This window comes from Gambusia affinis, linkage group LG16 (assembly GCF_019740435.1).
Source record: "Gambusia affinis linkage group LG16, SWU_Gaff_1.0, whole genome shotgun sequence".
NCBI classification, from domain to species: Eukaryota; Metazoa; Chordata; class Actinopteri; order Cyprinodontiformes; family Poeciliidae; genus Gambusia; species Gambusia affinis.
In genome coordinates this window covers 2178173-2191893 of record NC_057883.1, presented here as the reverse complement: position 1 = coordinate 2191893, position 13721 = coordinate 2178173, and the positions used below count along the sequence as shown (strand labels likewise).

The 13721-nt window shown below is 40.8% G+C and overlaps 1 protein-coding gene across 1 annotated transcript; it reads right to left on the bottom strand.

The window, feature by feature from the left end:
* Positions 1-5558: 5558 nt before the first annotated feature.
* On the bottom strand, positions 5559-13326 carry cfl2 (cofilin 2 (muscle)). Its single transcript, XM_044142691.1, has 4 exons — positions 13173-13326; positions 9523-9830; positions 7268-7344; positions 5559-5898 (listed from the first exon to the last, which is right to left on the bottom strand). Exons 1-4 carry the CDS (start codon positions 13173-13175, stop codon positions 5786-5788), a joined length of 501 nt encoding a protein of 166 aa, XP_043998626.1. The 5' UTR covers positions 13176-13326; the 3' UTR covers positions 5559-5785.
* Between the last annotated feature and the right edge of the window lie 395 nt (positions 13327-13721).

The following is a 13721-nucleotide window of genomic DNA, read 5'->3' as shown; positions in this document are numbered from 1 at the left end:
TTTTTGTTTTGTTTTCTTTACTTCGCTACATTTTTTGCTTCTCTTTCTTATTTGACAATATAAGAAGTCTTTTGCCATGGTTTATTGGTTGTAAAGTGGACCCAAATGCAGAGAGACAGAGGCAGCAAGTAGATGAAAGTTTAATTAAAAAAAATTATGAACAAAAACTTACAAAAATCACAGGGAACTCAGGGACCTGAGTGAAGGTGGGCCCCAAGTTTTCTTGAAATCAGACAAAATTGGTGTCAATCGTTTGTGCAGCAAAATCTTTCATTTGTGCCGCTATCATTTTAAAGATATTAAGAAATGTTTCCAGAGGTATCGAAAGGTCAACCACCCCCCACACAGACAAAATCAGACAAAATTGGTGTCAGTCAACTCAATTACATTTGTGCAGCAAAAAATAAATAAATTGTTTGTGCCGCTTTGGCTTTGAAGATATTAATGAAAGTTTAAAGGTCATTTTGATTTTGTAAAAGTGAGTGGGGGCTGGTTGACCTTTTGGACTTTTAAACTTTCATTAATATCTTCAAAGCCAAAGCACCACAAACAACGCATTTTGCTGCACAAACATAGTCTAGTTGATTGATGCAAATTTTGCCTGATTTGAAGAAGACAAACAAAAACAAACAACAGGGTGATCCAGGGATGTAACGTGATACAAAAGGAGGAACCAGCAAGGAGGGAGAGCAGGTGATGTGTTTAAATTCTGTGATAAATTCTGTGACTATGGTGAAACTGGAACAATGGACCTGGGCTGGTTAGCTAACTGGTTGCAATGTGAGGGGAGAGAGCGTGGCAGTAAGGGCTGAGGGAGAGCAAGTAAGGAAACTAAGAGAATAAATCTAAATGTAACAATGAATAAGAAACAAAGAATAATAAACTAGAATCACTAAGAATAACAGAACAAAGGCAAAACAGAAACAAGGCTGATTCAATCAAAGAGAGTAAGGAACACAGAATTATAATAAAACTAGTATCATATAGTTTTGAGAAAAAAACGTGCTTTTTTTTGTTTTGTTTTTTCAAAAAAATTAAAGAAACAAAATAAAACATAAACACATTCACACCCAAGGGCAATATGGAGTGGCAAATTAACCTAACAGTCGTGTTTTTGTACTGCGGGAGGAAGCCGGAGTACCCGGAGAGAACCCATGGATGCACGGGGAGAACATGGAGACTCAGTAAAGCCCCAGCTGAGACTCAGACCAGACGGGACCTTACTGCGTCACCATGGAGCCCCAATACGCTTTTTATTTGTTAGCTTTTTTTTTTCCTTCAGTTTTTTTGTTTCTATTGATTTACTTATTTATTCATCCTTCTGTATAGCTTTCGTAAATATAAATAAACCCATTTTGGTAGAGATCTTCCACACTATCCTCGTATAAGATTGTTAGTTGGTCATCGTCGGCCTTAAACATGAATTGTCCTCTTGTCAGATATGTGTAAAAGTGGTCAGTCTGTGAACTTTGGTTTTGACGGCAAATGACTGAGGACAAACAGTACACCTGAGCTCTGTTTTCTAGTGGAACGACAATCGTTGCACTAGGAATCACAGGTAGTCTAAATTCTCCCGGATTGGTGGCCCGCTGGAGATGCAGGGTTATCACATCGGTATGGTTAAGAAAAATATTCCTTTTAACGTCGGAGAGGCAGATGTTACACTGTGTCTCGGAACAGTCTTTGAGAATAAAACGGTGAAGTAGAGAAGCGGTTGTGTCATTTGGTTTTATGTCCGACAAGTAAACTATGGGACCAAGCGCTGACAAGATCGGTGTTGCCACCTTACATTGTTCACAAGTGCTGATGTTGTTGAGCATGCACGCTGTGTTAATACCACATGGGTAAAGCCAAGAAAAAATAGCCCCCAAAAAAGCCGCTATTTGGTTCTGCTGGACGAAGCCTAGCAATGGCACACTTTCACTTATTTCCATCAGAACCTGGCAGATTTCTGCTGGGGAAAAATATTTTCCCGGCTGGTGCATGGCTGTATGGAAAAGGCGGGCACACAGTGGAGTTCCTGACAAAGCTGCAAAAATCTCTGCAGGACTCTGAGCCATGAACCTTCTGGTAATACTCAGGTTCAAAATACTCTGCAATGTGGCATTCATCCAACAGTTATTGAAGTGGTTGGAAAACCTGCAAAAATACATGGTTGGATCAAGAAGAGAATTGGTTGGACTTCCATCGTCTTCTGCTGTGTAGAAATAATCAGCGTCATCTTGTAATTCATCTACAGAACAGTCACTAAGATCATCCGGTGTGATCATTACAATTTGAAGATGGTCCTCATCGGATTCATGGCTGATTTGTTCATCCTCGCTGTCAATTTCAACCTCATTGACATCTTCATTCTGAACAAGATCTGGGTGGACCACAAGACTTTTATCTCCAGAACTATTAATATCCATGATGTTTTCTATCTTTCTGACGTTGCTTTTCTCACCTATAGTGCCCTTTTTATCCTCCATTGTACTTCTGTCCTTGTTATTGGTGCAACAGTACGTCTCATTCAGCACTCCGGGACTTGTAATATTTGCTGCAGTTTCCATGTTTATTTCTTCCCCTTCAAAACAGGCACTTAGTTTGTTCTTTGTGATGGTTTCATCTATTTGAGAGATGGGATAGGTCAAAACTTTTAGGTCCTTTCCAAGTTCTGTCATTGTTGGTGTATTTGTTGGTGTGGTCATCTTAAGCCCAACACTAAATTCATCATGTCCTTCTGTGTACTTCTCATAGATATAGATAGACCCGTTATGGCAAATGTCAGGTGCACAATCTACATCTGAAATTGTTATCTGGTCATCCTCAGCCTTATACACCAGTTCTCCACACATCAGATAAGTGTAAAAGTGGCCACGCAGACAACTGGTAGATTGGTGGCAAATGACCGAGGACAGACGGTACAACAGTGTTCCAGTATTTACAGGAATGTCAATAGTCGGACTAGGAATCACAGGAAGTCTTACATCCTCCTGGCTGTCTGACCGTTTCAGACACAGGGCTATCACATCAGTGTGGTTGAAGAAGTATTTTCTCTTTAAGTTGGAGTAGCAGACGTCACAACATTTTGCATAGGTCTCAGAAGCCCAACGGTTAAGGAGAGAAGTGGTACTGTCATATGGTAGAGCAACTGGCAGACAAACAATGGGACCGAGCTCACTGATGTCCTGATAGGCCTCCTGACATCCTTCACAAGCAGCAACTGTGTACACCACACAACGTGTGTTAATGCCACATGGGTTAAGCCAGTTTAAAATAGTTAACAAAAAGTTTGTTAGGTCGTTGTGTAGTATCAGGTTTTCTGAATCTATAATTTCAATTACTTCCAACAGAACTTGGATCATTTCTGCTGGGGAAAAATATTTTCCTGGCTGGTGCATGGCTGTATGGAAAAGGCGGGCACACAGTGGAGCTCCTGACCACGCTCCAAAAATCTCTGCAGGACTCTGAGCCATGAACCTTCTGGTAATACTCAGGTTCAAAATACTCTGCAATGTGGCATTTATCCAACAGTTATTGAAGTGGTTGGAAAACCTGCAAAAGTACATAGTTGGATCAAGAAGAGAATTGGTTGGACTTCCATTGTCTTCTGCTGTGTAGAAATAATCAGCGTCATCTTGTAATTCATCTACAGAACAGTCACTAAGATCATCTAGTGTGATCATCAAATCTAGAAAAGGGTCTAGGTAGGATTCATCACTGAGTTGTTCATCCTCACTCTCAGTTTCGTCCTCAGTGAGGTACTGGAATAAATCGTCTTGAGCTAAATAGTCAGCAAAATCATTAAGAATTTCTTCGAAACCCATCAACATATTTCCTGTTTTTGTGGTTTCCCACTCAACCACCAATCTAGCCTCCACGCCTGCGCTCATCTTGAGACCAGGAACACAGAGTTCATCAAAAGCAACCTCCTCATCTTCTGAGAAAGTTTCCATTTCCAGGTTCAATTGGTTTTTGGGACCACTGGCACGAGCACAGTTATCTGAAGTCTGCATATCCAAAGCATTAGTAGAGGCTTCAGAGTTAACATTTTTGTCCTCAGAGCTAACTGCAAGCAAATCCTCCTTTTTGCAGATCTTTTTAGTAAATAGGGCACCGACAACGGATTGAGCAAAAGCCATGTTAACTAGACACTCAATTTGAAATGTTTGTAAAATAAAATCACTGTATTTCGTCTCACTCCCTGCAAGCAATCTACTTTCAACAAACAGTAAGACCGAATTCTAGTCTCTCAAATACAACCTCTTTGAACCTCTGTGACATCATCAATGAAAACACTTTATGATAATGTCACGCACTGTATAAATGTCACAAGCATTCGGAGGCAAATTTTTTAGTTGCTATGGAATCTTGAGGAATTGTGGAAGTGGTGCAAAGTTTTCAAGGTTCAGTGAATGCCAAGAAGAAGCCAGGTTTAAACTACAGTAAAGGCCATGATTCTTAAGCAATTATATTCACTGTTTAGAGACCAAGTTATTGTCATTATTAACTCATACTTTTTTTTTTAAAGGTTTTATCAGTTCTAGTGGCATTTATTTGAGAGTGGTCAGTCAGGAAAGCGGGTTGAGTTAGAGGGAAGACATGCAGTTAAGGTCATCAGGGAGGAATTTGAACCTGTGACCACAGCATCAGGTATACGGATCGCGTCCTCCATGTAATAGTCAGTTTGTCGAAGCTGGAAGAAACCTGAAACATTTCAAATACAAAAAAATACTTTCAGAAATGTAATTTGTGATTGGTAGAAAAAATAAATAAAAATACCAGGAGACATTTTGTCTGCCACAGGCTTTTATTGCAAAGTGGCTTCCTGTGATCTCAGAAACAATGTTTCACTTTAAGGCTCCTGATGATGATGATGATGTTGTTGTTTTTTTGGGGGGGGGTCATCTCTCACTGTTGGGGAAGGTAGAGGGTGGGGAGTGGGCTTAAACCTGCTTCCTGTAGTGCTTTCTTTACAAAACAAAAGTGCACTCCAACTCTGGTGTGACGGTTACATTCAAACTGAAATAAGGCGACAAGCAAACAGCTAATGATGGTCAGTCATACAAGAATGAGAACTGAGGTAAACAAAATCTTCACTTGGAAACAAACAAACAGAAAAAACAAAAAACAAACCAGAATTTAACACCAGGAACTTCAGTCTCAACCTGTAGTGTTCAAATGAAAAGTGCTGGACAATAATCTTATGCATAGTCTAACACAACGTGTCAGCCCGGTTGAATGAAATGGAGGACACAAAAGATTACAATAATAAATATTCATGTAAAAAGCTTCATGAGTGCAACCCGTGTACAGCAGGAGGCAGTGCTTTGTGGCGCTCTCGTCACACAACAGTGGCTGCTTCCTTCATATCAACTTTTTTGGCAAAACTCTGGCTGTGTGAGGGAGAGGGGGAGAGAGAGGGATGGAGGGAGAGAGAGAGAGACAGAGAAAGAGAGAGAGAACCTTGGTGGGGTTTGGTAGTGTTGTTTTATTTCCGCCATGTAAGCAAAGGTCACATGACAAACTGGGAGGTGTTTGCATATCATTATGTTAATGAGATCTTCATGTTTAGGAAAAAAAAAAAAAAAGAAAAAAAGAAAAAGAAAAAAGGAAGCAATAAGAACCAAGACAAAAAAAAAAGTAGAAACAAAGAAGCCTAAAGACGCTAACACCTTCAGGACATGGATATAGACAGAGCAAGCTTCTGGGTGAAGTGACGGTGTTCAGGTGGGGTTGGTTGCTTCGGTCCTGATGGCACGGCGGTTGGCTTGACTCCGCTCGGCTTGCTGCCGCCGCCGCATCACAGCGGCTTGCCCTCCAGAGACACCACCACGTTACCGCCCAGCTTCTCGGCCAGCGTCCGGCGGTCCTGAATGTCGTCCAGGCCGTTCACCTGCCACTCGTGCTTGATACCTGAGAAGATGTTCCCAGAGTCAACGCAGGTGTAGACGAACACGCCCGAGCATTCGCTGACTCACGCCAAACCAACGCACACACACACACACACACACAAGCTGGGCAATGGGCTGTCTGACCAATCACGGAACTCCTTTTCTAACCAGTCATGAATGAGCCTAAAACCCAGACAAGAGCAACGCCGCTGCAGAACTAACAGGAAGCCGCCTAGATCAATCCTCTGCTTCAACAAAGCCATTAAGAAAACAAGAACTCTTCACCCTGAGATGAAGTGTGTTTGTCATAAGCTGAGTGTTTATGGTTCTTCTGTCTCAGAGCTGAACTGATTTCCTCCACAAACAGCAAAGTTAAACTCCAGGCTTTAGGATCAATCTCTTCCTAACCGGATTAACCTTTAATGTTGCACATCTAGTAATATCTACATGAACAACACATTGTTAGACATGAAATGTAACAGAGAAAAAAAACGACACGATTACACACCTCATGCAAACTTATATCTAACTGAGTTTCTACTATCAGTTCCAACCTGATGAAGCTGAAATCAAGGTTATTTTTCCAGGTGATTTATCTAAAAACCATAAGTCACAGTGAAGTCCCACAGGACGACAATGCCTCTCTGAAGGCATCAGTCAGGAGAAAGGAACAGCCCCCCTGCCCCACAAAACAACACATTGAAAACATAATTCTCCAACATTTTTAAATGTGGCCAACATCGTTAACTTCCTCTGCTGACATGGTGGAAACTGTAGGATGACCACAAGATTAAAACAGAGCAGAAAATCTCATTTCTTCACCTTCTGTTCCCTGATTGGGCCGATAGAAAATCTACTAGAAGGAATCAAAGTGAACTGCAGAAAGCCCAAAGTGAGCTGTGATTGAGGTAACGGCCAGGCTGGCTGTGTTCTACAGTTTCCTGCCTAAGGATTTGGTTTTTAGACTTCCTGCACTCCCATCACCAAATACACAGCAACAACAAACAACACACAGCATGAGACAAAACACAACAACACTGTCCCACAAGGTTCAGCCTAAATGCCATCTATCCTGAGTGGAGACTGGGGTCAGATCTGGTGGCGTGTTCCTGTAGTGCAGTGGTTCTCAAAGTGTGGGGCGTAAGGCCTTTGGGAACCACTGCTGTAGTGGGTCAGAAAAGTCCTTGACACAATGATAACACAATGATAACACAATGCGTTTGATGGCCTTATTATCAAGTTCAGAAAGATTGGATGTAATTGACAAACAGTACAACTGGCCGGCTAAAGGGACAGAATGTTTTTAATACTTTCTACAGCCTAAAATTCCAATAACATCTGATCTGGAGATCATTCATGTTGCTGCAGGAACTCTGTTACCAAGTTCTCACCTGTAAACTTCTTTTTGATGGCATCTTTAGAGCTGGCGTAGATCATCTTGCTCTTCAGCGGAGCGCTCTCTGGGGCCCTGAGGAGGAAAATAAGTTCAAATGATAATTAAAAACCCGAAGGCTTTTAATACTTTTTATTTCATTTACTTCAATGAGTCAACTGTCGAAGCGCTTTATATCGGTTCAATGATTACACATACAAACATGTGTAATCATTACCAGTTAGTCGTTTTTAGGGCTGTACTGATGGCAGTTTTCAGGCCAATCGCCGATCTGTGAAAACTCTGACCTGCTGATTCTCATTTTGGCCATGACCACACCACTGACTTTGCTACTTCAGTTAAGCTCCCCACAATGCATCACTGGAACATGACCAACCATCAGACGACCAACAAGTTGGAGACGATGAATGATTGGATGTTAATATGGGCCCAGTTTGAAACAGATGCATTAAAAATACAGATATCGGTGCCGATGTTTCATACATCCACAGATTTACAGACCTTTGCAAAGTTAGATAAGATCAGTTTCACTTAAATATCATTAGACTCAAAATGAAAGAGAGCTGTTCTGACGCACCATGGCAACCTTAGTCAATTTAATAATTATTACATTTCCAAACAATATATTTAATGTGCAGAGTGAGAATCCTAACGGTAAGTTAAATTATTTTACGCCATATTGTGCTTAATCTTTAGTAAATGTCTTAGAATGAATACATCAGACTTCATAACACTGAGCTGCTAGGAATGGCTGCCAGACAGAACACATCTGTAGAGCTGACATGTTTTTATTTATACGGTTTTAATCGGCAGATTCTGTCTTTAATTTTGGTCTCGGTGAGGAATTTAGGTAAGTAATTATGACCTGGTGCTGGAGATGAGCTGTCACAGCTGGAAACTTAAATACAACATGAAAGCAGCACAGTGTAATTTTAGACCGAGACAAAGGCTGAAACGGCGTCTGAAAAATGCTAAAAATGTTTTGCTGCTCTGAGAGAAAAGTTGACGTGAATTAGGCATTTCGAGACGGTGAGCAGAAAAAAGTCGACGCAAGTCTGAAAGCAGCCTGACAGAGCCAGCGCAAAAAAAAAAGAAGGTTTTGTTCATGTAGTGCTCTAAAAACAGGCCATTTAAAGACATCACTGTTCTGCTGCCAGCGACCATCAAATCATCCCTGAAACACCAATAATGTCTGAATTATTATCCACAGCTGTGCAATAACTGCTTCTGAATGGAGGTGTCTCTGCTGCTGCTAAACCTGCAGCACACATTTCATCCTAGACATGAAATGTGTCTAGTATTCATAGAAAGATATTCACAGAGCTTTCTATGAATATCAGCATCAGTAAACCTGCAGCTAACGCAGCAGAACTGAGCAATGAGAACTAATCTTCCAGAAGAAGAGGATTTGCTCCAGGTGAGTCTCTGGTGGTCGTTCCTGTGAGCCAATCAGAGCAGCAGGTGTGGCTTTCTTCTGAACCGATGGGACAGAATATAATCCCAACCAGGCTGAGGATTACATTCCTTTTAAAGCGCCGCAGGGCTGTGAGGGCTGGAAACATGGACGCCGGGTTAACCTGCTGCCTGCCGCTTCGCTTTGATTGGCGTTTTCTTCCAGCGTGTGACCCAACCGTGATCGCAAACAAGGACATGTTATTACGTAAGCCTGTCGCAACAATCAATAAATCAAGAAATGAAAACAAGCTGGTCGATTTCCATTTGCAGGATTGTTTTTCTACTAAAGAGAAACAATCTTCTGAAGATGATAAAAGTCTGCAGTCAGGCGCTGTGGCCTCAACCAAACCTTTCTTTGAAGGACAATTTTGTTTACAGGCATTTCAGTCATAATTCATTTATTTGTTGGGTCTATTTTGTTTATTTAAAATGTCTTCCAGTTCCAGTGTTAAACGTTCCTTTGAATTTAAAGTTTATTGAGGTTTAAGAGTGTGTTCTTACATCATTATGCCATTCTCTTTGCTTCACTTGAAAATTGTTCCAAAACAACAATGTTATCGTTTATCGCAATAACTTCTGACACAATTTATTGCCCATCAAAATGTTATAGTGACAGGCAGGAATACTATGGTATGCTGTTTCTAAAGAATTGATAGTAAGTTTTCTCAAAAGACTCAATACGAAAAAAAAAAAAACAAACAGAAAATGATTTCAGTCAGTTAAAAGTTCAGCCTGGGAATGAATAACCCTGTTTAAAACGTATCATATTCCCCCATCACCACACCAGCAGTACCGTACCAGAAGATGAAGACCAGGTCCTCCTTCTTGGACTCCCTGGTTTCGTAGGTGGCGTCATACAGCGCGTATCTACAGTCATTGGAGGGGAGGAGCTTGACGAAGCAGCCGTAGGGGTCTTCCACGGTTTCGCCGATGTCTCCCACCAGGATCTGCTTCCCCTCTTCCACAATGATCTTCTTCCTGTCCTCACTCAGACAGAACAGCACGGCCTTCTTCCTCTTCCTCACCTCTTCCTGAGTCGAAGACTTCCTCACCTTCATGTCGTTGAACACCCTGATGACTTCATCGTTTACTGTCACACCTGATGCCTGTGGGGGAGGATGGGGGGGTGGGGGGGGGATGGGAGGGGGAGGCATTCTGGGATCATACCGACACGTTTGTGGCTCTGCTGTGGTCAGCGCCGTTGTTTTCCTGTTTAAACAGTCAGCATTTTACAGCAACACTTGGCTCTGAAGTCCTAAAATCATCGGATGATTCTTCAGTTCTCTCACATTACCTCTAGTGCGGCGCAGACAGAAATCAAACACCAAGTCCCAGAGAATCACAGAAGCACCAAGAAGCTGACGTCTGGAGCTAACCGTTATTTTTAGGAAGTAATTATTCTATTGATTAATCAGATGAAAAATATTGGCACATCCTAGACATTTTTTAGTCCTTTTACACAATATTAGCAATACATTAAAAAGTGCAAATAAATAATTAAATTCCTTCTTTATTGCCTAAAATGCAATATCAGCATTCCTTTAGTGAACACTTGATCCTTTGTAGGAAAGGAAACAAAAGAAAATCATTCTAATATCTACATGTGAAGAGGACTTGGTATCAATACAGTGTAGAATAATTGGACATATCTATATATATATATACATATATATATATGTGTGTGTGTAACTACTGCATGCTAAAGGCAAGATTGTGCAATTAATAAAAGTTTAAAAAATGGTGCAGTGTGTTGCTAGTTTAAAAGTTACCTAAAAAAACCTTCCAGATCATCGTTTTATTCTCAGCCATGAATGTTCAGGTGAGTCACTGACAGGAAGAGGGGCTGAGTGTTGATTGCTGCGTTGCTGTCCAAAGAAGGACAATAAGTCGAGACAGAAATGGGTCAGATTGGATTGTTACACAAATCAGCATTTTGAATAATTAATTTATTAATCCTATCTAAATATTAAGTATAACCCTATTAGCTCATTTGATTTTCTTCTTTTAAATTTTAGAAAATGTTAATTTTGGCTAGAATGGTAGCAACACCCCATCATACCATCTTAACTAACAGTAATAATTTAGTTAGAACAACATACAATGGTGTTGTTGGCACACTAAAAGCAAAAAATAAAAATAAAAATTAACCACCTTGCTTTAGCTTTTAGGCTAATTTCAGCAATTTAGTTTCCAAATTGAGCAAGTTAAATGATAGCCAAAATTAGCATTTTAACTGACATTAACATTTCACCAACTTGTTGCATGTAACCAGAGTAGCAGTATCCATACTAGTAGAAATAAATCAATATTACTCAACAAGATAGCCTTAACAAGCTAATATTAGCATGGTAACTCATTTATAGCTACTAAGCTGGCAGGAAGCTAACATTTGCCAACCTGCTAGTGGCAGTGTTTCAGCCAATTCTTCCTAAATGGCTCTTAGCACAGCAGATGGTGCAAGCTAAGATTAACCCACATGCTAGAGTTAGCCAACATGGTCATTTAAATGCTTCACAATACACTGGCTGATTTTGACATATCTTTTAATTGCTATGCTAGGTGGAATAAATGAATGTTAGCCAACTAGCATGATGGCTAACCAGCACCACATCATCTAACAGTATTGCAGCACATACATCCTATTCCAGGAGTTCTTGATCAGGTTCAGCTCAGGACCCCGTTGACTGCTCAGATTTTTTTGGTAGATGGTTTGACAGTCAACCATACGCAACGTGTCTGAGCACAACTTGGCTCGTTAAACAGTTGTGCTTTAGTTCAGCTTTTAGAGCATTTTCCCCAAACAGTTCAACTTCCATCACAAATCAGAAGTTTCTTTTTATTTTTTTTAGTAATGTAAAATAAGTTGACCTCCTTCACTGCAGCAGAACAGCTGTTTGCAAAGTCTCTGTTTGCAAGTCTTTGGCAATTTTAACCACGAGGACTTATAGCATACACTGATTTATTTCATTTTTGACAATTCTATTTTTTTTTTAAATACTAAATTAACATCTTGTGATGTTTTGTGCAAAGGAGAACATTCTGAGCTATTCTCCTGTCTCGTGAAGGAGTCATTTCAATTTGCTGCATTTCTTTTTTTTTTATCTGGGTTCATTTGTATTGATACCTCTGTTCAATAACTGCTGAGGAAGAGACAGACTGTTCAGTAACCCAAGACTGCTCCAGAGAAATCAGCGTATTTTTAAAAATGCCTTATCAAGACGGTTCAACACGTCAATATGTGAATACGTGAAAAAGAATTGTGTTATAGTGTTATAACAAGTAAATCACAGGTCACAACTTTACAAATAGTGATGGGAAATCACGGTGCACCTGTAGTTTGAAGACATTTATGGTCATAGGAGTTATAGCTTTTAGAGTGAGACTTTTAATCTGATAAAATTGATTCCTGACATATAACTATTTATGTTTGAAGGTGTGGCTAACTTAGGTCAGAGCGATTAACTAGACAAGATAAGAAGACAGGCAGAGGTTTTCTAGAACCGTACAGACGCCTTCATTCAACTCTTACTTGAAACTTCAATAATAAAGTTATCACTATTGTCTTTCCAAATCACTTAAACCTGCCGCTTTTAAGTAAACCATCTAAATATCAATTTATGCTTAACAACCAAGTCTCTGAATTATAGCTTTTAACAAATGATTCAGTAGTTTCGTGTCTCATTATGATTTCAAGAAAATAAAAGGTGTCAGAAAAACTAGATTAGCTGGATTAGATTAAAATACTCTACAACAATAAGCCTTGTGATTAAAATGCCCCACCCTCCTCCTCCTCCTCACATAGTGTAACTAACTGAAACCAACTTTAAAATGAACAGATTAACTGACAACTCGTAAAAGAATTAACCATAAATTAATTCCAATCGTTTCTGTGTCCATTAAATTACTCTCTTTGATTAAATGCTCTGTTCCTACGAGGAGAGGAACTCTCCCAGAAGGCCTCCACACGGTCTGCACCGTCACCGTGTGACTCAGCCTGGCAGAGAGTCGGCCTCACAGCCACGGTTCGATCAGTTCGGCGGGCCTGGATCAGCCTGGGACAGCTGGGTGCGCGTTGGTCGGCCGAGCAGCACCACAGCAGATAAGATGGCCGCCCGAAGCTCCACGCCACGGCCACAGGGCAGGGCCGGCCCAGATTGTTACAATGGGTACCGGCTTCGACGCCATATCTTTGAATTAATATGAAAAGTATGTAATGCCATTAAGAACAGAAGGAAGAGTCTCGGCGCCAGAACCGTTTCTTGGCGACGTGCACACCCGAATAGAGGCAGAATTTGCGGACCAAGAGCAGCGGCAGCCATGCTAGCTAACATCACGCTACCCACCGACTCGCTCCACCGTCTGCGGGAGACCCGCAGGATTGATGCGGCGACCGGACCCATTTCACACGCCTTTGTACATCAGGCGGAAAATCTCCAAATAGTACTTACCATTTTATTCCGGGATTTGTCCGCACTGCGTCGGAATCAGACTGAGGTTTCTCGGGGTGAAAGGTAGCAGGGAATGTAGCCGACTGACCGGAGGAGGAGGAAGGAGCAGGGATCTGAGAGGCGGGGCTACAACTGGTCTGCTCCTTTCTTCTTGGACTTTATTCCTACTTCTTCCTTTCTTTTTTTAAAATGGAAACTTCCTTCTATGGAGAAACTGGTTAAATTCCGGTCTTGATGGATTTATTTATACACATTTATTTCCAAATGTATGGAATTCAGTCTCTTAGGCTGGTAATTTGGAAAAGCTTTGCCTCTTAAATTAGAAATCCACTCAAAAGGCATTTTGCATACACGTACACCGTGTGGTTACCAGTATGAAAATAAACCGATGTTTGAAAAGTTATAACCTTGAAACATATTCCAAAGCTTTTCCGGTTGATTAACAAGTGTCGAGAGTCACCAGACGTTTTGTCAGTTTTAGACAGAGAAGAACAACTCGGCCCCCCACCTCTGCTATTCATCTGAACATAAAAAGCACTGATCAGGTTT

Bases quoted from the DNA above. Each gene is read 5' to 3' on its own strand.
- cfl2 (XM_044142691.1), bottom strand. The intron at 7,345-9,522 runs GTACGGTACTGC...TTTCCTCCTCAG, and splicing joins GACCTGGTCTTCATCTTCTG to GGCCCCAGAGAGCGCTCCGC. The intron at 5,899-7,267 runs GTGAGAACTTGG...ACATCTTCTCAG, and splicing joins CATCAAAAAGAAGTTTACAG to GTATCAAGCACGAGTGGCAG.